The sequence below is a fragment of the Fomitiporia mediterranea genome (genome assembly GCF_000271605.1).
Source record: "Fomitiporia mediterranea MF3/22 unplaced genomic scaffold FOMMEscaffold_1, whole genome shotgun sequence".
Lineage (NCBI taxonomy): Eukaryota > Fungi > Basidiomycota > Agaricomycetes > Hymenochaetales > Hymenochaetaceae > Fomitiporia > Fomitiporia mediterranea.
Genome location: NW_006760386.1, coordinates 5914500 through 5940629, shown reverse-complemented (window position 1 = coordinate 5940629; position 26130 = coordinate 5914500). Strand labels below are relative to the sequence as shown.

Genomic DNA, 26130 nt, shown 5'->3' with positions numbered 1-26130 from the left:
CACGGAAAAGATCAGATATCAATATAGATATGAATAAGAAAGGAAGGAGCGGGGTGTGCGGAAGCACGGCAGGAGGAGGACAAACGAGTGTGAGGGGGTTTGTAAAGAGAGACACGCACAAACAACACAAGGAAAGTAGCGACTGAAGGTGGTGCGGTATCAATAGATAAAAATGGAGAGAGGCAGAACGCGAACAAAAGCCCAAATGACGTGCGTGCGCGCCAGCTGTGGACGGGGAGCGGCGGGGCGTGTGCGACGAGGGCAGCGGCGGCGAAGGCGAAAGCGGCGAAAAGAGCGGCCTGTGCGCGACGACGACGGCGACGACGAGGGCAGATGGACGTCCGGACGAAAAAGTTGGGCGTCCGCCATTCGCTGGCTCGTCCTATCCTATCTGGGCACATTTCAAACTCCGCCCGCTCTCGGCCATCGCCTCTCCCATCTCTTCCTTCCATAAGAACCTTCGCCGATACATTCCATCTGATGCATAATCAAAATAGAACAATATATATGTATATATATATGCACATGTGCTGTGTGGTACTATCGAAGCTACAGAGTTACAGACTACAACCCCGAGGCGCAGAACAGATCAAGTGAAATACGAGAAGAATAGCCAAACATATAACGTTGCAAATACCCGAAACAAACTCGGCCTCATTCTCTAACCATCAAATGGTGGAAGGGTGATAAACTTGCGAAGGCGATCCTGAAGCGTATAGCGGCTACCGTCAATAGCTTGTTCGTATGCGAGTAAAATAGCACGATAGCTAGCCGCTTGAAAGAAATAAGGTCTCTGCGCGACACACTGAGAAATAGAATACTCACCGGTTAACCTCCAGAATTGATGAGTGTTTTGTGGGAACTGCACGCCTTCAGGTAGCTCCAGCTGCTGAAAACCAGGAAGTGGTGGTGGAACCAGGTGTGGTTCTGCGTCAGCGGGGCCTCTCCAGTTGAATGCTCTCATGTTGTGTTGTCGTGCTTCACGCAGAAGAAGCCTGACACTTAATTAGTCATGGAAGACAGAAAGACAGAATAACCTACTCATAAAGTAGAATTTCGGCATCGCCGAGACCCGCGTTGTTAACCACGTTCATTAGTGCTCCTTGCACATTATTTATCGCGCCAGCTAGATCCGGCGCCTGGGCTGTCAGGTTCGCAAGGGTATTTGCAAGTTGCTGTAGCGCGTTAGCAATGTTATTTTGGTTCTGCATCATAGAAGAGTTTTATGGTGGCAAGGACAGAGTGTAGAAATGAGACTTACAGTGAAAATTGGACGAAGGTCGACCAGATGTGTCGTGAAACATCGAAAGGGCTGGCTATGCTGAACTAGAATTCTACAAGTACGTGGAATTGCAACTTCCATAAAAAGCGGCACGATCTACCGTACAATGACACTGACTGCATTAATACCATACCATACCATATTGCCATTCCCTTCCATAGGAACTTTCGCCGAGGGCCCTCGATGATGTCTTCCATCTAAAATTACTCGCTTGACTGCCTCAGCATATTTCTCGTTCAGTTGGTCAACTGAGTCTACTCGGTGGATAACTGCAACATTGAGCAGATTCGACCGTCGGACATGTCCATCATACACATCAACACCATCATCAACATCAAAAATGTCAATAAATATAGAAATAATATAGTGATTTAGAATGCAAATTTACACAGAAGATGCATATCCTTGATTACACCAACACTTCTCTCTGCTACTAAGGGTACATAACTCTCAAGTACTCAAAATGCCTTCTCCACATCCTTGCTCAGTTCATGTTCTTTTGCCTCCATGTTCTTTTGCCTCCATATGCACGTGTAAGTATACACATGACAGAAAGCAAATTAAGCTCAAATTTCTTCTACATGTCTACTCTACCTTGTCTCAATGCACAAAGATCTGCATAAAAAATTTGTATTATATTCTACCAAACCTAGTCTGTTTAGAATGAAAATACCTGAGAGGATACTACCTTTGTTATCACTTGTTAATATACTTGATGTAAAAAACATGTTTGGCTACTTGATAACTATTCAGTATTCCGGCCAGCACGACCCGTTCAAAATCAATTTCGTGCGAAAACACTGCCCAGTGTACAATTCAAAAACAATGCCCACAGCTGAGCATTGCTTTCCATTCCTTGCTGTTTGTCTGTCGGGAGCTTCTAGCTGATAGCTTATTGCAGCAAGGATCCATGACTGACACCAATTCTTTCAAATTGATTCTTGCATCAATCAAACGTTTTGATATCTCGGATTGTTTATCATACGACAGAACTGCTCGCATCTTCTCTGGTGGCAGCTACGGCGACATTCGTATTAGGTTATATGACCATCCTGATCATGGAAAGATAAACGTGGAAATTGGACGAGGGCCGACCAGTTGTGTCCGGGTGAAACATTGAAAGGGCTGGCTGGACTGAACTAGAATTCTACAATCACGTGGAATTGCAACTCGGCACGATCTACTGTACAATGATACTGATGGCATTTAAAAAGACATTGCATCTATTGTGTTGTCAAGAGTTTGCTTCTGAACCTTTGCTTTGCAAGTGTATCTTCTCTTTAGGCTTCAGTACATAATAAGACCAGAAAAAAGTATTGCAGATATTAATCTTTTTTAAAATATACAAGTAGGTATATTCTATCCTTGTCTTCCATGACTAATATTACTAATTAAGTTGTCAGGTTTCTTCTACATGAAGCACAACAACAAGACCTGAATGCTTTTGACTGGACAGGCAACACTACTTCAGAACCATGCCTGGTTCCACAACCACTTCCTGCCAGTTCCTAACCTTCAACAGCAGCTGAAGCTACCTGTCAATATGTGCTTCCTATATACCAAGCATTACCCTTAATGAACATATAAAGCTATGCTTAATGTCAGGTTATACTGTATTTGAGAATGTGCATACAGTGTCAGACTAGAAGAAAATACTTTCAAATCCTACTACAATTACAAATCTTTAAGAGCAATTCTACTTTGGTAATTCAGAATGTGAGCTTATCAAGCTATGTAATAATTTAGATGGATTTACCTTCTAAATCCAAAATAACAGACTAATCTTATTGGTTTACAACTGCAGGTCCCATAAATTCAATATGAGAGCTGTATGTGCTGTTCATAGGTAGATTCACAAGCCTAGTCCCACACTGTAGACCATTGGATCGCTGTGTTCCGCCAGTCAACAGACTTCAATTGGAAATCATTGGCAAGGACTGGAGCACCCAGGGGCCAGAACTGGACATGGCGTCTTATGTAACCTTAAATCATCATGATCTGAGTCATCTGACAACTCATCACATCATCACTAGGAACACGTATGCATGTCACAGAAGTGCATAATAGTGTCTTACATATGCCTGTTCCATAACTGACAGCATTTTATACAGCGCACAGCCAGCTCCGGTGAATTAGTCTGTTATATCTTTGTTTAGTCTTGTCGGGATTTACTAAATATGTAGCCAAAGAGACAGATCAAACGTTCACAGCATGGCTGTGAACTAATTTTCCCAGGTTCCTGATCCCATATATTTGAAGCGATTCTTCTAGTTCTCTTTAGCGACACCTCCTTGCACGTACATGTACTATGAATGGTCGCGGGTACGACAGCGACAGTGAGGCGTCGGAGACCGATCAAAACCCTTTATACCATATTTCACCAGAGATCCTCAATCAACTTGCACATCTAAATCTTGCGGGTCGGCTCATTTCCAAAAGGAAGAAATCTGTGTCGACGGGTGCGTATGGAGATATCTCCAGAGGTCGATACGTTGTAGAAGGACGAGGTTCAGTTAGGGTTGCTATCAAATGTCTTCGATTCTATTTGAAAGATGACATCAGACTGGTGAGCCATTGATTGGATATCACGCGATCATTGTCGATCGATGACTTGTCCGTGCAGCTGTTTGAGAAGGAGATTTACGTCTGGTCAAAGCTGAAGCACAAGAACATTCTTTCTCTCCTTGGATATGATTTCGACGGGGGGACTGGGTATCCATTACTGATATCGGAATGGGTGGATAATGGATCGGCTTGGATATACGTTAGAACGCATCCCGAAGCCGACGTGGTGCGTTTGGTATGAATATTCTCCCGTTGCACGTAATGTTCGTACTGACAGACCGCAAGGTCTCTGGGATTGCCCAAGGTCTTGCGTATCTCCACGAGGAAGGCATTATCCATTCGGACATCAAATCTGTACGTATCGTGGAGTGTATTGGATGTTTTCTCGAATATCATTAACACTACGTTTGTTGGCAAGGATAACATTCTCGTCTCGAATGATGGTGAAGCTCTCATATGCGATTTTGGATGTTCTCGAATCTTGGCTGCAAGCCGGACTCTCGCCCAACTCACCTCTGACCTGAAAGGGACGTCGAGCTACCTTGCTTATGAGCTTGTGACTGAACGATCTATGGGACATACGAAGCAATCCGACGTGTGGGCGTTTGGGATGACTGTATTTGTGAGTATCGCCGCGCTGAAGAGAGAGAACAATTCTTATCAATAACACGATAGGAGCTATTGAGTCAAAAACGCCCGTTCGAAGGACTGTCGGATGTCCAGGCAATAGCAGCATTGCAAAACTATGATTTGCCTCCCTTTCCAGAGACATTTCCAAAGAGAATTTCTACCCAAGAGGCGGAGACTCTGAAAACTATCTGCTTATCCTCCTGGAACCAGAAGCCCTTAGAACGCCCATCAATGACAAACGTGGCGGCACGATTGGAGGTATTTTCAAGATCAAAGGATGTTCTACCCTCAAGTGATGCGTCTGCAAAAGGCTCATCAAGGCCTACCAAGGAATCAAATTGGCAGAATGTAGCCTCTGTCTCCGCCAGTAGTGCAGCCCCGCTTTGTGACGAAGACAGTTCACAAACTTCACATGTCGCTTCTCCTCTTCATTCATATACAGTTCCGACGTCTCAAGACTTGCGTCCCCTTTCATCTTCTTCAAATCGTACTGGTGGAAAGTTATTCGGGCCGCGGCAACCCAAGTCAAATCTTTCCGTCTCGACTTCGCCCTTAGATACTCATGCTATCATTGGGGATCCGTCTAGTGGCCAAAATACTCGAGGTAGAGGTATGTCTCTGAGCCCCGATAGTTTTCGTCGTACTCTCGTGGATAAAGTTGATGGTGCCTCCCAAGAAAGATCGGACACGCCAAAATCGTCTGCATCATTGACTCAAGGTTCTGACGAATTTGTCGAAGTTATTTCACCAAGCCGTCGTTCTGATGAAGATGATATCGAGAAGGTCTGTGAAATACCAGACATACGGTTATGACTTACTTGGATCGTTATGCATTTCCCAGATCATGGATCATGGATCTGCTATAGACTATATCGTTCGTAACGTGAGCGTAGTATATCAACGCATTCCTGGGTTGTTACTCAAATACACTATAGACAGATGCAGATGCTACTGTCATCCATGAGCCGGCTGTCCGTTCCTTCGCGGAGGTTAGCACAAGTATCTTCGTAGGTGTAATAACTTAATCCAGCTTCTATAGACGCAAGACGATGCAAAGCGACCAGAAGAGCTTCATTTCGCGGGGCTTGAAGTCAAGGTAGAATCCGATTCCCCGATACAAAGTATTGGTATGTTATTATGCTGTGATCGATTTCCGGATTGCTTGCGAGTATGAATGATAGTTGGAACAGTAGCGTTGCTGCCTTCTATATCCGATGTTGCAAGCGGCTCATCTACGGAAGCCGATGAACCACCTGTATTGTCATCGCCTATGATGCTTGGTGAGCATGGCCGCAGTGCTAGTGAGGATGATATCCCCGGACACCGAACTCTCAGACAAGGATCTGACGTCACAGTGCCCAAGTATACTGGTCGCAGGAACGGCAATGCATCTGGCGCGTCACCTTCTGCTACCACGGTCTGCATGGCTTGCTCTTTGCCAATGGAGGGTGCATTTGTAAGGGCTCTAGGAAATGTCTGGCATCTTCCGTGTTTTAGGTGCAGGGTACGTATCAAACTTTTCAGCGAAAACAATTTGCTGAACGGGTGGTCAGGACTGTGGTGCTGTGGTTGCGTCTAAGTTCTTTCCCACTGACGGTCCTGGTGGCAAACAGCAGCCGCTGTGCGAGCAGGATTATTTCCGTAGACTAAACTTGCTTTGTGCCAATTGTGGCCGGGCATTAAGAGGCAGTTATGTTACGGCTTGTAGTGAGCACCTCACACTTCATTCTTTCCACACTTCTCTCACATCGGCCGATGGATTTCAGACAAGAAGTACCATATCGAACATTTTACGTGTACAGTGTGCCCGGTACTATTCGGACCTCAAGACTCTTATTACGAGCACAAAAATGACGTTTACTGTCACTTTCACTATTCGACTCGGTTCGCAACCAAATGTGTTGGTTGCAACAGCGCTATTTTAAAGCAATTCGTGGAAATCAATCGTAATAATCGTGATGAATGCTGGCATCCGGAATGTTATATGATTGACAAGGTCAGACATCCTATGATGTAGATAGGACGGGCATTTTGACACATTCAAATTTTAGTTTTGGAAAGTCAAGATTAGACCGGCGAGTTCCAATACCTCCGCGATTGATGTGGGCGAGGAACCGTGGAAAGAGGAAGAGGAGAAAGAAACGGCGCAATCGCTTGGAAATAAACAGGTGCGGATGGAGCAGCATATATATCGTATTTGGACGTAAGATCCTGCTTTTCTGGCTATTGAAAATGGCTCAATCGTTTATAGTGTGCTGTCGGCGTTTGAGGAGGCGAGTGCAGCCTGCATTTCAGATACGTTGCGACATGTTAGCACTGGCCAGTACTTGAATGCTCTCCGTATGTCAGAAAAATTTATCTTGCGCGTCGAAGTCCTGTTTGCAACAATTGACGACATGGAGACATGTTTCTCTCGGCTAAATTTGAAAGGCATGCAAACTCCATTATGAGATTGCTATTCATGCTGACTTATATGTAGGCATGTCACATGTCCGCGAGGCACGTCTTCTATGTCGAAAGACTGTGGATCTTTTCACACTGCTCTCGAGACCCCAAGACAATCAAAGGCGGACTGGTATGACCGAGGAGCTGTTAGCTTCCGTGACAGGACTCGCTCATTACTTGAAGATCCTCATCCGGATAGCGCTCACGGGTAACCTCAAACTCGAGCGCGATCACTCAGCCCACGAGGCAATAGACAATTTCCTCGACAAATTGCGTCTTCTTGCTGTTCAGGGCGGTAGTCCAAGTGCCCGTCGGGCTGTACAAGACAGCGAAAAGCATACAGGCGCTTTCGGCGGAGCGGATAACACGCGGGGCGTGACGTATGGTTTCAAGAGTTTGGCTCCTGAGATTGCGGGCGAGTCACCATTGAGTTCCTTCAACGATGGCCCTGATTCGCGCGTTCCACTGGTGGAGCCCCTTTCCATCAAACAACCTTCAGATCTTTGCATAAAATGTGGAACCACAATCGAAGAGGAATGTGCACGGCTGGGTACGTATCATCGCTGGCACTCACATTGCTTACAATGCTCGGTGTGCGGGAAAGCATCTGCGTCTATTCCGAGGGAAACGTCGAACGACCCTAGCTCTGATGGCAAGGAAGCACTTCCTCTGAAGTTGACTACGATGCGTCTACCACCTGCAAACGTTGACATGTTTGTATATGAGACGCAGACGGCGAGATTTTCTCATTACGGGCCCGTCCCCACGGTAATATTTTGTCAGGACCATCAACGTGCAGGATCAGTCGGTGGATTTCAGGCCGTGACGAAGCTCGAACACTACGCATTTTTATTGAATGTCGCCTTACGTAGATTGTCCTATCTGCTAAAGCAGAGGGGAATACTAGTTCCTCCTGCACGTGAGTCGCACGAATTGTTTGGGGGGGAAAGATTTCCCGACTAAATGCTTTACTATCAGCCTCTATAACTCTGCAGCCCCCACCGTATGACAGCCTCGAGCAACAGACGTATCGGGACTTAGGCGATATTATTCGTATGGAACCAGTTCATCTCGATCGTAAACGATCGGCAACGCCTCGTCTACCAAAGCATTCAACAATCATAGAGTCGCAATCGGGACAAACAGCACAACCCACTGGTGTCGCCAATGTTACCACACAGGGGAATTTCACACCATCTGCGCAGGCGCAATCTGGGACGCCCTCAAGCTCTCAAACACGGCCAACGAAGTTGAAGCTCTTCGGTTTGAGTTCAGACCGATTATTCAGGTCTATGTTTGAGGGGCGGAAAAAGCCAGAACGCTCCTTTCATCCTGCTACTACCTCAGAGACACCAGATTCTTAGGTAGTGGGGAAGAAACTAAATAATTTCATCTCACGTTCCTGTACTTCTGGGGTTTTGCATATTTAATATGGGTCATTGCATGTCTATGTCTCCAGCTTTCAGTACCTGGTTCGTAATGGTAACTCAAACTACCCGGAAGTTGCTTCTCCTACCTCTAATTGACTCAATACTCTGTAACCCATCTATACTACTTATGTATCTTTACATGTCTATGTCTGGCTTTTAGCACCCAGTTTGTAATGACAACTCAAACCGCTAGTGAGCCCACAAGCAAAATAGTAAAATATATTTAAATATATGTTATGCCACTACCAAAGTTACAGAGTTACAGATATCAATCCTGAGACACAGAACAGATCAAATGAAATACGAGAAGGACAGCCAAACATAAAACGTTGTAAATACCCGAAAACAACCTCGGCCTCATTCTCTAACCTAACCATCAAGTGGTGGAAGGGTGATAAACTTGCGAAGGCGATCCTGAAGCGTATAGCGATTACCATCAATAGCTTGTCCATAAGCTTGTAAAATAGCACGATAGCTAGCCGCTTGAAAGAAAAAAAATCAGGGTCTCAATGCGAGACACACATACTGGGAAATACAATAGAATAACTCAACCGGTTAGCCTCCAGAATTGATGAGTATTTTGTGGGAAGTGTACGCCTTCAGGTAGTTCCAGCTGTTGCTGAAAGCCAGGAAGTGGTGGTGGAATTAGGTGTGGTTCTGAGTCGGCGTTGCCTCTCCAGTTGAATGCTCTCATGTTGTGTTGTCGTACTTCACGCTGAACAACCCTGACACGGACACCTAGTTAGTTAGTCATGGAAGACAGAAGGACAGAAGGACAGAATAAAAACCTACTCATATATGATATTTTCGGCTTGTGCAAACTCCACATAATTCGCCAAGTTCATCAGTGCACCTTGTACGTTGTTTATTGCGGCCGCCAGATCCGGCGCCTGGGCTGTCATGTAGGCTAGGCTAGACTGTTTGCAAGGTGACTGTAGTGCGTTGATGACGTTGCTCTGGCTCTGCATCATAAAAGGGCGAGGAAAGAGTGACAGATATGAGACTTACACTATTACACTGGAACTTCGACCAGTGTCGAGATTCGAGAAGCTTAGGGTGTGCTGGCTAGATGTCTCTGAGCCAGGCCAGACTAAAAATAGACTTCTTCAATCACGTGAAATTGCGATTCTATGTACTTAAGAAGGGGCAGGAATTCCGAATCCCCCCCTGGGATGTTGCTACTGGGCAGAGTTTTCGTTTTTTTAATGTACTTTACCCCTGTGTTGTAATTGTACCATAAGTTACAACCAGCAGCCCTGGACCCTGGTGTTTATTTTTAGAGATATATACCAGGAATTATGTCATACCATACCACAGAGTTGCTACAAGATGGCAAAGTCACTATCTAAGCAAACACTCATTACTATACTATTACCACCCATTAAGTATTAAATAACCATATCCAAAGTTTGCTATTACTGCAACTTACAAACCTTGCTTGCCAATTGGTTCGTGCCACTTCCTTTTGGCAAACATAAAACGTAAGACAGAAGAGGGAGTCCACCTCAAAAAAATGTTGATGGGTATGGACATGGAACATGGAGATATGGAAACATGGAGTCATAAAGTTACTGTAACTATAGATACGTACGTACGTACGTACTACTACTTACTTGTCATGGGATTGCTATGAGATTCATTGGGGGATAACAGGTAATAGGTGACAGGTAATAGGTATATGCAGTATATATATATATGTAATTTTGCGTGCATGCATGCGAAGCGTTGCTTTTCATAACGTGGAGTCATGGAATCATGTGGAGGGTGAGAAGTGCAGATGGGCGTGGTGTGGCGTAGTGATCATACAACAAGAAACAGAAAACACATGATCGAAAAAAAGAGAAAAAGAAAAGAAAACATAACAAAAACAGCACAAAACAAACAGAAAAGAAAAGAAAGAAAAGGAAAACCCCGCAACCCCTCTTATCGAATCAACCTCCCAAAATCCAACTTACTCCCCCCCTCCCTCCCCGCCCTCCTCCCCCTCTCAACCTCCTTCTTACTAGGAAACGCATTCCAAAACCTCAACGTCTCGTCCCCCGCACCTGTTACAATCGTCTCTCCATCGGGACTCATAGCCAAATAGAGTACGCGGTGTGTATGTCCGGTGAGGGAAGCGACCATATCTAAGGATGGGTATTTCCAGATACAAATTTGATTTTGCGCGGTTGAGGAGGAGAAACCGTGTGTGGAGACTAGTTCGTGGGATGTTAGGGACCAGGTGAGGTTGCAGACCTACAGAAAGTGTTAGTCTTAATTAGTTTTCATTATCGAATGGATTGAGCTGCTGTTTGAGCGAAGGGAAAGTGAAACGTACCTGACTCCCCGTATCCAAATAATTCAACATGCTCCCATTAAGCACGTTCCAAAAACGGATCGTCTTATCTTGCGTCCCACCGCCCGTTGCGAGTATACCAGGTACGTGAGGGTCCCACGCAAGGGCTTTCACAGCTGCTGTGTGTTCGTGGAACTTGTAGAGTGGTTGGTCTCCTGGTGGGTCTTCTGTTGTTGATGTTGATGTTGATGCTGAAGTTGAGGGGGCGGCAACAACACCAGGAGGGGCGATGTCCGAAGTGGTAGTGGTAAAGGTAGTGGAATTGGTAGTGATAGAAGGATTGGTAGCAGAAGTGGAAGTAGGAACTCCAACCACCGAAGCCCTCCTCGACCCCCTCAAATCCCAAATGCACACCTTATTATCATTCCCCCCACTCGCAAGCATCGCACTCTGCACCCCCCCTCCCTCCCCACTCCACTTCAACCCGCACACCTCCTGTCTATGTCCCGCGCATTTCCTAAACGGTCTTTGGTTTGCCTCGCGGACGTCTCGATGGTGGACTAATCGATCTCGAGAACCGGACGAGAGGACGTGTTGGTTCCATGCGAGTGCACCGACGCGTTGGGCGTGTGCTTGTGGGTAAGAACGGAGGAGTTGGAGGGTGTGTGCGTCGTAGATGTGTAACCGACCTGAGAGGGTGCCGATTGCTAGTGTTGTGCCCTATTTATTCGCGTATCAGCATTTTAATTCCATACAAAATGGGATGTGATTTACCTTCTGAACCCAAGACAACGAACTAATCGTATCCGTCTGGGACTGCAAGTCACACAACTTCGACACAACAGCCGTATGTGCAGTCCACAAATACACACACGAACCCAACCCAACACCAAGTATGTTCGTACTCGACCAGTCAACCAAATTCAGATAAAAGTCGTCCGCGAGATCGGGTGCATCTAAAACTCGATAGGGGGTCTTGCATACAGTTCGTAATTTTCGTTGTGGACTTTCAAGGAGGCGTCGAGATTCGGCGCGGACGGGACTGAGAGAGTAGACTTCGTCTGTTGGGGTGTCGAGTCGTCGGGTCGGTGTGGAGGGGTTTGAGGATCGGGAGGGAGAGGTGAAGTTGAAGAGACGTTTTCGGGAGGGTGTGGTAGGGAGTGCGGATGTGGATGCTGATGTAGATGCATTTGCGTTTGTTGTTCGTTCGGGTGAGGATTCTCGAACGTTAGGTGGTGTTACTTCGGTGTGTAGTATTGAGTTGAATAGTGTGTTTGCTTGTTCTGTTGAAAGGTCCAGAATCAGTATCGGAGAACGTTTGTATGGATTGGTAAAAATAAAGGAGCGGGCGTTGATGCTGCTCGGTCGTAACGAACAGGCACCGGAATCAAAGAAAGTTGCAAATGGTGTTGTGAATAGGCAAATCTGCAACCTTTGCTTGATACGGCGCCGTCGTTTACAACCAAGCCCTCGACGCAAATCATCGACACGGAAGCATATGCAACACGTCCTACATACCTCGGAGAGCATCTGATTCCGTAGGGATCATCCTATGCGTCCTAGAGGGTGTCTGCGGCCCACCATCGTCCATAAGATTATAACTCGTCCGAATATCTCCCTCGTCTCTTGACGGTACAAACCTACACGCGCCCCGTCGCATCAGTAAAATCAATCCGGGCAGAAATGCGACACGACGCACCTATCGTTATAATCCTTAGGCCTCAACTCCGGCGACGAAGGCCCAGCACTTTCATCCGTCGAGCGAGAGTCAAGGGAAGGCGTGGAGAGGTTCGACACGCCGAATATTGGGTTGACGCGTGGTTTGTTGCGTGCGGGAGCGTCACGGTCGTCGTCGATGTCAGTGTCCGGGTGGGGTGCGCGGAGGCGCTTGCCGAAGGGGGAGTTCTTCAGGCCGGACATATCTGCGTGCGTGCGTGTCGAGTGTAATAACTGGTGTGCTTGGACTTGAGGGGTGTTGTTGACGAATAGCGAAAGCAGACTGAGTAGAGAGAATACCGACGGCGAGTAACTAGGCGAGCATGGGTGGGGTACGTCAGCACGCGTGGGCCACAGCAGCGAGATGGCGGGGAGAGGCAAGAGCAGCGACGAAGAGCCGGTCGACGCGAGACTGAACGACGCGTGTTGTTGTTGTTGTTTGGTCTCCTTCCTTATTAGGCAGCCAGGCCTGCTCGGTCCGTCATCACTCGCAACTCGAGTGTCCTTGTGTCTGCTAGCATGAATGTGAGTAGCCAGTCGTTGAGGTCTTACTGGCACTGACACTGCGATGCAGAACCTGCTGCAGTCGCTGTCTTCACAGCGACTCCACGTCCGCGTCTCAGACGCAGAGCTTAAGCGCCTCCTCAGCGCTGTCAAGGATGGCCGGGTGCGTGACCACATTCACACTTACAAACCACACCCCTAACAATCCACAGGGACACGACGCGAAGCTCTCGGACCCCTTTTATGATTCTCTTGAAGGTGTACTTCAGGACCTCCGCACTGTCACAATCGTGTGTATCGTTCAGCTCAGCTCGGCGGCTCGGTCGCGTCTGTGGCGCGGCGCGTGAACCCGTGTTCTGACACTTTCTGTTTATGTTTATAGGACAACCGCGATGCTGAAGCGTTCCTCAAACCTGTTTCTAAGACTGACTACCCGGATTATTACGAAAGTGCGTAGCTCAACCATTCAAACAAATAAATTAAATTAACCGTTTGAATGAATTCGAAATAGTCATCAAAGAACCAATGGACCTCCAAACAATGCTCCGCAAAGTCAAACAAAAATCCTACAAATCAAAAGCAGAATTCCAAGATGACCTCGAACTTATCTGGTCGAACTGTTTCGTGTATAATACAGGTGATAATCACCCGCTGAGGATGTGTGCGAAGCGGTTACGAGAGAAGGCCATTAGGTTGTTGAAGAATGTTACGGATCGGAGGGATCGACTTGACCCGCCTATACCTGTACCTACACCGATACATGGACATGTACCTGGAGCCGTACAATCGAATGGGATTATGGTTAATGGGAATGGCGTTGGACATGGGCATGGGCATGGACATCATTCGCGCAAACACTCAGCTACGCCTGGACCCCTACCTTCTAAGGTCCCTACCGTGATCGTAAAGAAACCAGGTTCTACCTCTCGACCTATGTCTATCGCACCAGCCTCCCCACCACCTCCCCGACGAGAAGCAACGTTCGCAGACCAACCCGCCTTCGTACGAACTGCAATGGGGATGTCGAACTTTGCTTCGCTTGATCGTGAACTCTCCCTATCCGTCGACCTTAACCTTGATCTTGAAGCTGAGAACAAGAGCAACGTCGCAGGCCCATCCCGCCTTCCAACACCCATCACAGACAAACTCCGACAAATCATCCAAACAGACGACTCAGCGGACGACTATGACCTCGACTACGGGATGGAAATAATGAACGGAGAAGTAGGCGACAAACGTAAACTCGCAGTTAACGGGGATGTCCGACCTCGAAAACGTGCGCGCACACGGACGAGGTCTTCTGGTGGTACTACTGCCTCTTCTTCTTTCAACGTTCATGGTGATGGTATGGGTATGGGTGTGGATGGTATGGATGGTATGGGTGTAGATGGTGTGGACCCTGTTGAGTTATGGTGGGAAGCGACGACGAGTAACCAGCTTATGGCGAATGCTTTGCCTTCTATTCCTTATCCCGCTTCCTCTTCTTCTTCCTCTTATCCCTCTACTTCTTCAACTACTTTAGACTCAACACTCCCTCGAACAACACAACCGCAACTACGAATACGAAAGAAAAAAAAGAAGCGTCGTCCCCCTCTCCACCCTCTCTCCTCACAAACTCCACCGAAATCCCTCCTCGGACTTATCAATAACAACATACGAAGCCTGCGGCGCGTACGACAGATACATGATAAGTTCCTTGCGTTGAACGTTTTGGATGACGGGGGGAGTACGTCTGGGCCATTAGGTATGGGTGGGGAGCCGCCAGATTCGGGGTTTCGATCTGGACTTGGTGGTGGGAGTGGGAATGGGATGATGGACGACCCGGAGAAAGATGATGTGTTGGTGGATGACCGACCTTGGAGATTGAGGTTGAAGAGTTTGCAACGAGGATCGGATAGAGGAGTTAGAGGGTTCAGAGGAGCTGGAGAGGTAAGAGAGGAAGGAGGGGTTAGAGGACTGGATGTAGGTGAGGAAGCTGCGAGGAGTTGTTTGAGGTGGATGGGGAGGAAGGTGTTGGAGCATTCTGGGTTTCAAAGTGCGTTATCTTCTCCTGATTGTCTTTAACCTCACTAGACTGACTGTGAATTTGATTTGATTGGTTATTTATTTATTTGGTTTATTTTTGGATGGATGGCGCGTATAGGCACCTCGAAAGCCGCGCTGGACGTGTTCACAGGCGTAGCGAGCGAGTACTTGTTTAATGTTGGACGGACGTTACGGTATTTGTGTGATAAGTATTCGCAGCAGATGAGTGCGGAGGTGCGTAACCACTCTACCCATGCATACCAACTTCACCTTCTCATACACTTCCATTTGATTTGTAGGAAATCATACTACACACGCTCTTCGAAAGCGGGATCACGCACATCCGGGATTTGGAGCGGTATATTACGGATGATGTGGTGAGGTATGGAAGTCGGTTGTCGGATTTGGAGAAGAAGCTTGCGAATGCTTATAATGAGGTGGTGAGTATCCCTCTCCGCTCCCTCCTTGTTTTCTTTTGGGTGTGTTTGAGTGTTATGACTGACTTCGTTTGGTAGACCGTGGAGGCTGCGTTGGACGACGATGCGTTCTTTAATGAGGACGAGGATGAAGATAACGAGCTTGTTATGGGTAACTTTGCTGATGCGCTTGGTGTTGATTTCTTCGGTCTGGGCGAGCTGGGTATCGCAAGCGATCTTGGTCTGCAAAGCCTTACGATACCGAAGAAGCTGCTCAGAGGGAAGAATAAGCAGCGGAATGCTCAGAATGGGTACATTCTTCTCTCGTTACCTCTCAGGAATTGTTTGCTTATACCTCGCTTTTATTTCCTTTTTTTTACCTTGGGAACAGTGCGAAACCGAGTGAACCGCCTCCACCCTACCCTCCACCCCCATCTTTCGCCCCACTCACACCACACCACGTCGACAACCCAACAAAAGTCATCGGCCTCCTCCGACCTTTCTACGTCCAACGATTCAACGCCTACTCCACACGTACCAACCCCAGTGCACCCACACCATTCATCACACCTCCCCCAGCTCTGCCTAGTCAACTAGATCTCGAGCTAGCTCGAGAAATGGGTACAGAAGAACCGGCACCGAGGGTGTTGCCACCTGTGAGGAACATGGAAGTGGGAGTGGGAGTTGTGGTGTTACCGGATGATCAACCGCCTGTTGGGAGGACGAAGAGTGGGCCGTTGGGACAGGTTTTGAGGCCTGCTAGTGGGGCTGTGACGAAGAAGAAGGTGAAGAGTGGTGGAGGTGGAGGTGGAGGTGGAGGTGGGGGAGGAGGAATTGGAGGAGGAGGGATGAGTGTACATGGGCCTGCTGGGCCGGGTGCTGGGATCCCGCCGCCGCCTCCGATAAGTCAGAATCCGAGTGGGAATGGGGGAGGAAGTCCGAGGAAGGTTGGGTTGTAGGACTCGTTGTTTGGTGCGCGTAGGCGTGATTGTGTCTTGTCCCTCAGTCTTCGAGTGGTTTTTATCGTTTTCATGGTTCGTTGTGGAATTCGGATTTGTTTTGTTTTTATTTCGTTGAGGATTGAGGATTGAGGACTGAGGATGTACGTGTAATTAATTCTATTCGTAATTATACGCTTTCTTTTGTTGTGTTACAATGATGTGATTTTGTCCTCTTTTTATCTTTTATGATGGCTTTGGCTTTCTTTGGTGCTTTGGGTCATACATATTGTTTCTTTTTTATTGTTTGGTTTCCTTTTTCTTTCACTTTCTTTGTGTTGTCGTGTTGTCGTGCTTTGCTGTTGAGCTGTTACTTGACATTCTTTTGTTACTGTCGTGTCAATGTCCTTTGGAGCTGTCTTGCGTTCAATTGTCCTGTCCTCTTTATATGGTAGGTTGCAAACACTGTGATAGATCAATCAGCAAGAAATGAAACGAAATACTAAAGAAGTCTATCTGATTGTAGATTGGTCTTCAGATGTAGTGATAGACTTGTTGCTACAAATACTTCATTACTTATTAATATTATTGGATAATGTGATTCATAATTTGATAGACAACTTGAATTCATAGTACACAATACAATATCCAATTCATTATAGTACATACAATTTCAGAATCAAAATAACTGAGTACACATTCAAAGGTGCTACATCACATAGATGACTAGGCAGATTGGTTTGCTTGGATACATGTGGAAGAATTTATCATAGATCCTGAAAATCATTTTCTAGCTATGAGTTCAGTATGCTTTTCTGGGAATATGCTCTTCATTACTTGCTTAGCAGCCATTTTAATAGACTGCTGCTTTGTATTACCTGAGCCAGAACCAACAGGTGTGCCTTTATCTATATTGAGTATTTAGTTTAAAGTAAACAGGATCATAATGATTTCCAATTTACTTACATGTGAATATTGTAGTCTAGGTACAATCAAATGAAGGGCCTTCCTGTTTAAAGTCAATATCAAATTGATCTCAAGTGCCCATAGCTTGCAAAAGATTATTAAGTTCTATTTGCCATTCCACAAGAGATCTACTAGGCAGATCTACTATCTAGTTAGTCATGCCTCTTAAGGAATAGTTGGGAGCAAAATTACTAGAATAGTTGTTTAAAGATATTGTCAGATTTTCAAGTACAGTTGTACTACCAATCTCCATCCTACCCAAAATTAAATCCCAGCCCTATTAATTATAAAGCAAGTATTTTACAATAGTAGTAATACTGTTCAAGAAAGTATTACTTAAGAGGGACTGAATGTTAGGAATTGTAAAATATAGTAACTAAGTTTGGAAAAGCTTAACTCAAGACTTAGGACCAAGTAGTTTATATACAAAACTCTATTAGTCACAAGTCTAGAGATTAGCTAGATCAACTAGACTACCTTTGTTGTCCTACTTAGTAAGAACTCTAGCTCAGCATTATTAACCTCTAATCATTACTAATGGGTGATCAATCTATTAGTAGAGAGAGGGAACAGGAAGGAGTAAGTACTAAGTCAGTTAGGAAAAGGTAACAAAACCTGAGAACAAGGTCTTTATCTCTCTAAGGTTAAACACATACTCTAGCATAGTATTACTTAATAACCTCAACTAAAGACAAGTCATTTAGAATGCTTGTATAGAGAGAGGATCTAGAAAGAGTATAGTGTCTAGAGTAAGAAGTATAAAGGAAAAGACTAGGAGAAAACCTAAAGAAATAAAAGGAAAATATTATACTTACTTAGGGAGAAACTACATAGCTAGCTAGGAACACTTTGTACAAAGACAAAGGACTATTAAAGCTAGGAAAGAGTCAGAGCTAATACTCTAAAGCTCTATACTTGAGGAGGACTAGTACTAGTGAAGGAAAGGGAACTGAGAGCTCTAAAGAGAGACTATAGGAAAGTAGTCTCCTTTATACACTTTACCCATATAAATGGGAAAGTAATGAAGTTATAAACATGAGGACTATATAAAGACAACATAAGGAATACATGAGACAATCTAGAACTTTAGTTGTAAGTTCTATGATTGAATACAGAAGTATAAAGATAAGGCTAGAAGTTAATAAGGATAATTGTCTCCTAAACTAAGTCTATTGAAGAAGACTTAGGGAAAGATCTAGAACATTGGTTGTCAGTTCTAGAGTGTATACAAGACAGTCTAGAACTTTAGTTGTAAGTTCTAGGGGTAGTACAGAAGCACAGCCTTTTATATTATAAGAGTCATAAGGAGTTATTAGAAGTCATAATACTCTACCTTATAAGAAAGTATATTACAAACTAGTGTACAGAAAGTACAGGTTGAGTCAGACAGAGTTATAGGAATAATAGAGAGCTCTACTTTATGGGAAAAGTATTACACAGCTTATACAGTATAACTAGTTAGAAGGACTCATAAGGAGTCATTAGAAGTATGAGAGGAAGTATAGAAAACATAACAATACAGTAAAGGAGTCATTAGAAGATTAATCTAGAATACAAGAAGACACAAACTAGTGTTAGTAGATTAATAGAAGACACAAACCAGTGTAGCATACAGTCTAAAGGATTAGCCAGCTCTACTTCATGGGAACAATAGTGAAGAGAGTTACTAAAGTTACTAGAGTAACATTACTCTAGCAAAAGGTATATAAGGAGGCCAGTTTGGCCCTCAAAAGATAGTTTTATCAACTTAAGTTACCTAGTACTTGGAAGTACTCTACTACCAACCTACTAGGCTACACTTGTAGCTTGACTAAAGTAGGACTCCTCTACCCTCTCACTCTACAAGTTTACAAGTCTTACTCTCTATACTCTATTCTGTTACTATTCCTAAGGATTAGGACTAGTAAAGTGAGTATATCTTACATAATCACTTCTCAACATATAGGATCATATACAATACTGGTCATTATCTATTTTCTGCATTTGTACTACTGTTGCCTCTATCATTACAGAACAAGTAAGTATTGTATCCTTCCCCCCTTACTGTTTCCTTTGTTTTGTATGTCCTGTACTAGTATCTTTTCCTTTAGATAATTTCCCTGTTTATAGTCTGCCTCTTTTTGTATTCTATATTAAAGTGAATATAAATGCCTTTTCCTTTCATTTTAGCTAATTTTTATAGCCTACTTTCATGGCTGAAAAGTAAGAGCCACACTTGTAAGTATAGTTTTCCTTTTAACAGTTATAACTAGTTAACTTATTAAAAGGGCTTCTACCTTTACCTTAGTTGTTATAATTCTACTTTCAGTGTTAGTCTGTAATATAAACTAATGTGTCCTCTGCCTCCTAGTTCTTTACTAGCTAACTCTAGTTTGACTAGTATTCAGACTTCCTGACTAAAATAGTACACCCTAAAGACTAAATTTAACTAGTGGGAAGTCATTCCCTCTTGTTTATGGTTTCCAGTTTAGTTACCCTCTTTAGTTTTACTTCTATTCAGAAGGTGTGTTTGGAACACCTTATTATATGTTCTTATGAGTGTAGAGGAGACATATAATATACTAATACCCTTTTTATCCTTGTATTAGGAGTAATTTTCTGATTTACTCAAATCATGTTGTTATAACAATCTAGTACTTCAGATTTGTTATAAGAATAGTTTAATGTCTTGTTCAGGACATAACTTACTCAGTTAAGAGCTACCATACTACAATTTTCCCTATTGTAGGAATAGTTTAATGTCTTATTCAGGACTTAACTCACTCAATTAAGAGCTACCTTACTATAATATTCTTGTACTTTAGAATTCTTATAGAAATAGTTTACTGTCTTATTCAGGACCTACATACTATAATATTCTCATTATTTAAGATCTATTATAGGAATAGTTTAATGTCATATTTAGAACCTAACTTACTCAATTAAGAGCTATCTTACTATAATATTCTTGTACTTTAGAATTCTTATAGGAATAGTTTACTGTCTTATTCAGAACCTACATACTATAATATTCTTATTGTTCAAGATCTATTATAGGAATAGTTTAATGTCATATTTAGAACTCTATACTATAATATTCTTGTCCTTTAGAATTTTGTAGGAATAGTTTAGTGTCATATTCAGGACAGCTTTCTATTATACCTTTACTGTATCCAGAGTCTATTGTCTCCTCCTATAGGAGTGACTCCCTTTTTGATAGTTTCCCTCAAGAAGTTTTTGTCTTCCTTACTTTTTGCTTTTAAAAAGTAACCACTCATAATTATTTCCTATGTTCTTCTGACTTATAGTTTGTTGACTACTTCTGTTTCTTCATACTAGACTATGTATTTCTGTCTTATTTGTTTAATAAGAGCTCTTAGTATTCTATCTAGATTTATAATATTGTTTATATCTTCTTAAGTGAACTGTAGTTGTATTTCTTGTTGTCTTTCAAGTTGTTGTATAATAGAATCTCCTTGTATAGTATTGTGTTCCTTCATTTTACTATACTCTTCCTCACAATTAGTGTGTTCCTCTTCTAATTGTAGTATTTTTATATAGTATGTATTATAGTCTTCTTCAGATTCATCTGTATCCCTAGTATTGTTTCTCCTTTTCTGAGGTTACTATCTCTTGTAATTACTAGTTTGTCTCCTTTTGTTATTCAGAGGTTAGTTTTCTGTAGTAGGTTTATTGTTCAGCTAAAGTTTTTCTAACCCTTCTCTAATTTCTTTTGTACTTGAATCTGAAGCTAGAATACTAAAGTATTCTGAAGACTCTGATTTCCTTTTTATCTAGTCTTTCTACATTTGTTCTTCTTGTAGAACTATGTCTCCTGTGTTCTGTTCTTTAACTAGTATTCTTTTACTTATTAGTAAACTATACTCTAGTCTCTTTGTTAACTAGTTTTCTAAGTGTAGTAGCTTTACTACTGTTAGATGATTTATGTGAAATTCCCTGATTAACTTTGCTGAATTAGTTAATCCTTTTCTAAATGGTTCCCAAGTATTGTCTATGTCTAGATAGTCTAACCATTTGATCAAATATTAATATTTGTTCCTCCTCTTCCTACTATCTAAAATGTTTTCTACTGTGTATTCCTATTCCTTGTTAATTAACTCTAGGTCTAGATTAGTATACACTTGTCTTCCTGAGTATTCCTTTTCTTTATAAGGTATTAATAATCCTGAGTAGAAAACTGGATGAATATTCATCCCTTCTAGTAGTTTTAACTTGTAATTTACTACCCCCATTTGTTTTTCTATTTCAAATAGTCCTATATACCTGTTTGCCAACTTTCTAGTTAGTACTACTAGATTTAAGTTTTTACTATCTAGTAAAACAAAATCCCCTTCCTTTAATTCTGGAAGATTTCCTCTATGTTTGTTAGTATATTTTTTCATTTGTTCCTGTGATTTTTTTATTACTTCTTTAGCATTTGCTTGTACTATCTTTATTTCCTCTAAGTATTTGTCTACTTCTTCCACATTTGACTTTCTATAATTGAAAGTCATGTTAGGATGTCTTCCATATATTAGATAAAAGGGTGTATGTTTGGTAGTAGAGTGTTACTTATTATTATAGGCAAATTCTGCTGTTAGGATAAACTCCTCCCAATCTTCTTGTCTGTAATTAACATAACACCTTAGATACTGTTCTAATTCCTGATTTACTCTCTCTGTTTGTCTATCTGTTTCTAAATAGTAAGTAGTTGATAATGCTTGTTTAATACTTAGTTGTACACATATTTGCTTAGTAAAGTTACTAGCAAATTGTGGTCCTCTATCTGTAGTTATTTTTAAAGGTAATCCATGTTTTGAGAAAACATGTTGTATGAATAACTTTACTGTTTCTTTAGAATCTATTTACTTTTTACAGAGGATAAAGATTCCCATCTTTAAAAATCTGTCTACAATTATTAGTACTACATCTTTACCAGTTTGTGTAATTAGTAATCCTGTTATAAAGTCTGCTGTAACATGTTCCCAGGGTCCTGTTAGAATTTTTAATGGTTGTAATAGTGGTTGTGTTTTTCCTCTCTTGTGTTTTGTCTTTTAACATGTTACACAAGTATCTACATATTCTTTTATTCAGTTAGTTATTCCTAGCCAGTAGTATGTTCTCTTTACTAATTCCAAAGTCTTTCTGAGTCCTAGATGTCTAGCTATAACACTATCATAATATTGTTAAATAATTCTGACTTTTTCCTCCTGTTTACCTTCTCTTAGTAACAGTATTTTATTACTATAGTTAGTTCCTAAGTCTGTTTCTATAGTTTCTTCTACAGTCATTGTTTTTATCTATATTTCTGACTCTTTGAACATTTCCTGAGAGAGTAATACAACTTCCTAATTATCCTTTTCTTTCAGCTTATAGTCAGGTCTTCTAGAGAGTGCATCTGCTCTATTTTTCTTGCCTACTCTGTATTCTATTTTAAAGTTATATCTGCTTAGTTCTAGTACCTATTTTACTTGTCTTCTGTTTAATTGCTTTTTGTTTTGAAAAGTTTTCAAATTAGATTAGTCAGTTATTATTCTAATTTGATGTTTGGCTCCTTCCAAATAATGTCTCTAGTTGGCTAATACTTTTATAATAGCATATAATTCCTTGTCTAGTACTGTATAATTTCTTTCCTGTTTACTAAAAGTTGAAGAATAATAAGTTATAGGATGTAATTCTTTATCCTCCTGTTCTTGTGATAGTATTACTAAGCATGCAAAATCTGATGCATCAGTTTCTACTACAAACTGCTTTTCATGGTTTGGCCTTACTAATACTAGTACCTTAGCAAATGCTTCCTTTATAGTTTTAAAAGAGGCTTCTTGAGTGTCTCCCTATGTAAAAGTTCTCTTCTGTGACAGTAAACTTAATAAAGGTTTTACTGTTCCAGAATAGTCTTCTACAAATTTCTTGTAGAAATTAAAGAATCCTAGTATTTTCCTAATGTCTCTCTTTGTTAGAGGTCTAAGCTATTCTAATATAGCTTTTATCTTGTAAGGATCTGCTTTTAGTCTATCTTGATTGACTACAAAACCTAAGTAGTCTAATTCCTGTTTATTAAAGAAACACTTTTCTAGTTTATAGTAAAAGTCTACTTTCCTTAATAATTGCAACACCTTTTTAGTTAGCTCTAATAGCTCTTTTTGTGTTTGAGCATAGATAATAATATCATCTAAATATATTACTATCCCTTTACCTATTAGTTCTTCAAAGAGTTGATTCATAACTCTCTAAAATACTACTAGTACATTCATCATTCCAAATTGTATTACTAGTAGTTCATATAATTCTTTATGTGTTCTAAAGACTTGTAAGTATTCTTGTCCTTGTTTTATCCTAATGTTGTTATATCCACTTTTAAGATTAAGAGTTGTAAACCATTTTGCTTCCTTTAAATAGTCTAGTAGTGTGTACATTATAAGTATAGGAAATGGATCAGGTTCTGCAATCTGATTTAATTTCCTATAGTCTATAACCATTCTTACTCCTAAATCCTTTTTGCTTACAAAGAATACTAGTAATACAATTTTAGAATGACTCTCTCTGTAAGGATAGGTATACTAGCCTTACACAAAGATTCTCTCTTTACCAGCACACTCAACTACTGACTAGGATAACCTAGTAATTGAGCACTGAGAAGGAGAAAGAATCCCCTAACCCTTAGCTCAAAAACCCTTTATATATGTATATACACATATAGTAGGATACAGGGTAGTCTAGTGAACAGAAAGGAAAACACTCACAAGCACCTACAACACATGTTGTGCAAATGTGCAGGTAGCACAATTGTTACACTTGCCCTCCAGCATTTAGTCCTAAATACTAAGAGAGTTAGTACTAGAATAAACAAAATAATAACACAAAAACAAAAGAAAACATTAGTAACTTACTACAAAGTTCAGTACTGCTACACTAGGACATTCTCCACAGCCATGAATGTGTCTTCAATCAGTCCTATAGTGGACTGGATGTGTTCCTGTCCAGCTTGGACATGTTCTGTAGCAGAACTGGTGGAACTTGTAGCAGATTAGTTGGAATGGCTGTCAGATTGAGTGGAAAGCAGTAGATTTGGCAGTAGAGTAATGCCTTGAGTGTTGAATGAGCTCAGAGTACTCATATCAAGTACCAAAGTAAGATCAGTGGATGTTGAGGACAATTGCAAATTGATCCAAGAACGTTTACAGTTGTGTGAGTAGAATATAGTAGCTCTATTGTTGATTTGCTCAGCTCTACACTTCACACCTAAGTAAAATAGTAAGGTACATGTGCTTGTAATAATATAATGTAGAATATATGTGTATTTACCTTGGTTCAAAGCCATGTTCTTACAGTATACAAAGTCCTAGAACACTTGTATCATCTTAGCATGTTGAACACAGTCTTGGAATAGTAGTAGCAGGCTCAGTCTTGTATGAGAAGGAATGTGGAAGTTATACAAGCATAGTACAATGAGATAACACTCTAGGAGTTGTATAGTAGGGTTGAGGGAATTGTTGTGGATAGTCCTAGAGAAAGCTACAATCTCCTTAAGCTCCTCTTGATTGAAAACATAGTTAGTACTTGTACTGTGGTTGTGAGTAACCTAATCCTGAGTGATTGGTTGTACTCAAGGGCCAACTAAGAGTTGTAAAGGAGGATGAGGCATATTTGTGCCTCATAGAAAAGTAGATGCAAATATATGAGCAACAGATTCTTGAGTAGTAGACATGATATACACAGTAAAGTGACTATATACACAGTTTTTAAAGCCTTTGTGTATGTTTACCTGTATGTCCATACTGTAGCATTGTGTTTGAAAGGTTGCCTCATGTTTTACTAGACTGATACTAACCTGAGAGTCATCAGTATCAAGTTTTCCCTTTCCTAGAGTTAGTACATTAATAGAATCAATTCCAAGTATGTCTAAGTATTCCTTTAATGCCTCAAGGTGTGCAATTTTATTATAGGGTAGTCATGTGTGATCTCCAGACTTCCTGTTACAGTTCTCTGCTCTTGTACCTTCAGTTCTGAGGGTTCTGCACCCTTCTGTACCAGAACTCAGGACTTCTGTCCCTCAGGGGTGCTGTCTATGGACTATATGTATGCTGACTCTTACTACTACCCTTTCTTACTTTGTCATTCCATTCCTTTGACCACCCCTTCATTCTTTGTATCATTCTATAGTCTCTTACCCTTTGTCCATCCCTTCATTCTTTGTACCTCTATCTTTGACATTCCTTTCTTTCATTCTTCATAGTGTATCATTCTTAGTAGCTCATACTCCCTGAGTACTCTTGTGTAGTTTAGTATATATAAGCATACAAGATCAGACTAGTCCTGTAGTCTTGATCTTGTCTACTCTAGGTAGTCCTGTACTCTTAGGTTCACTCTATATACTCTACTCTTGTCTCACTCTCTCTCTCTGTCTGTTCTACAAGTTCTGACTACATTCTGGTGCTTGTGTTCTGTATTTCTGTTGTGTAGGATAGTTGTAGCCTGGGTCCCCTCACTGAGCCTTTGGGTCCCCTCTACACTGTTACTGACATCAGATTAAGACTACCCATTACCACCCTACAACTCTCCTACATTTCAGGCATTAGTACTCACTGTTGTGTTGATCTCTTTCCTTTGTCCTGACCCTTTTACATTTTTAAATTTTAAACTTTCTAAACCCTTTTAAACTTTTGCCACCCTTCTTCTATTCATTACCCCTTTTAGTTTAGTGTCAATTCCTTTGTAGTGTAGACATGGACCCTACTATGCTGACTGCTACCCCTACTGTCCTGCTGGATCAGCAGTTACAAGTAGAGCTAACTCAATATGTGTAGACCTCCATCTAAGAGGCCTTTACCAACCATGTGCCCCCCAGCCCCTTCAGAACCTGTTCCAATCATTCCAGAAGTTACAACCTGTTCTGGAAAGAAAGTGCATGTAGCCTGCCCTTCAGACTTCAATAGGCAGTCACTTTGAGGTACTTCTA

General features: G+C 42.1%; 6 protein-coding genes across 6 annotated transcripts; 2 read left to right on the top strand and 4 right to left on the bottom strand.

The window, feature by feature from the left end:
- Nucleotides 1-11: 11 nt before the first annotated feature.
- FOMMEDRAFT_150907 (uncharacterized protein) lies at nucleotides 12-452 on the bottom strand (the record flags this gene model as incomplete). The annotated part of the gene is made up of 1 exon (XM_007262089.1): nucleotides 12-452. One exon carries the CDS (start codon nucleotides 450-452, stop codon nucleotides 12-14), a length of 441 nt encoding a protein of 146 aa, XP_007262151.1.
- A 209-nt stretch (nucleotides 453-661) lies between these two features.
- FOMMEDRAFT_150906 (uncharacterized protein) lies at nucleotides 662-1479 on the bottom strand (the record flags this gene model as incomplete). Its single annotated transcript, XM_007262088.1, has 5 exons — nucleotides 662-774; nucleotides 826-995; nucleotides 1042-1205; nucleotides 1262-1326; nucleotides 1416-1479. 5 exons carry the CDS (start codon nucleotides 1477-1479, stop codon nucleotides 662-664), a joined length of 576 nt encoding a protein of 191 aa, XP_007262150.1.
- Nucleotides 1480-3470: 1991 nt separating this feature from the next.
- Nucleotides 3471-8505, top strand: FOMMEDRAFT_16660 (uncharacterized protein). The gene is made up of 14 exons (XM_007262087.1): nucleotides 3471-3848; nucleotides 3906-4082; nucleotides 4133-4201; nucleotides 4266-4469; nucleotides 4523-5360; nucleotides 5413-5466; nucleotides 5517-5604; nucleotides 5659-5981; nucleotides 6031-6184; nucleotides 6244-6473; nucleotides 6529-6680; nucleotides 6729-6907; nucleotides 6957-7841; nucleotides 7901-8505. Exons 5-14 carry the CDS (start codon nucleotides 5247-5249, stop codon nucleotides 8284-8286), a joined length of 2565 nt encoding a protein of 854 aa, XP_007262149.1. The 5' UTR covers nucleotides 3471-3848; nucleotides 3906-4082; nucleotides 4133-4201; nucleotides 4266-4469; nucleotides 4523-5246; the 3' UTR covers nucleotides 8287-8505.
- A 216-nt stretch (nucleotides 8506-8721) lies between these two features.
- FOMMEDRAFT_150904 (uncharacterized protein) lies at nucleotides 8722-9254 on the bottom strand (the record flags this gene model as incomplete). The annotated part of the gene is made up of 3 exons (XM_007262086.1): nucleotides 8722-8834; nucleotides 8905-9077; nucleotides 9145-9254. The coding sequence occupies 3 exons, from the start codon at nucleotides 9252-9254 to the stop codon at nucleotides 8722-8724; spliced, it is 396 nt and encodes a 131-aa protein (XP_007262148.1).
- A 1019-nt stretch (nucleotides 9255-10273) lies between these two features.
- Nucleotides 10274-12707, bottom strand: FOMMEDRAFT_164898 (WD40 repeat-like protein; the record flags this gene model as incomplete). Its single annotated transcript, XM_007262085.1, has 5 exons — nucleotides 12327-12707; nucleotides 12146-12267; nucleotides 11402-11910; nucleotides 10670-11347; nucleotides 10274-10587 (listed from the first exon to the last, which is right to left on the bottom strand). The coding sequence occupies exons 1-5, from the start codon at nucleotides 12545-12547 to the stop codon at nucleotides 10276-10278; spliced, it is 1842 nt and encodes a 613-aa protein (XP_007262147.1). The 5' UTR covers nucleotides 12548-12707.
- Nucleotides 12708-12911: 204 nt separating this feature from the next.
- FOMMEDRAFT_144233 (uncharacterized protein) lies at nucleotides 12912-16593 on the top strand (the record flags this gene model as incomplete). The annotated part of the gene is made up of 8 exons (XM_007262084.1): nucleotides 12912-13010; nucleotides 13060-13137; nucleotides 13230-13296; nucleotides 13359-14882; nucleotides 14991-15106; nucleotides 15172-15312; nucleotides 15388-15599; nucleotides 15680-16593. 8 exons carry the CDS (start codon nucleotides 12912-12914, stop codon nucleotides 16245-16247), a joined length of 2805 nt encoding a protein of 934 aa, XP_007262146.1. The 3' UTR covers nucleotides 16248-16593.
- Nucleotides 16594-26130: the final 9537 nt, after the last annotated feature.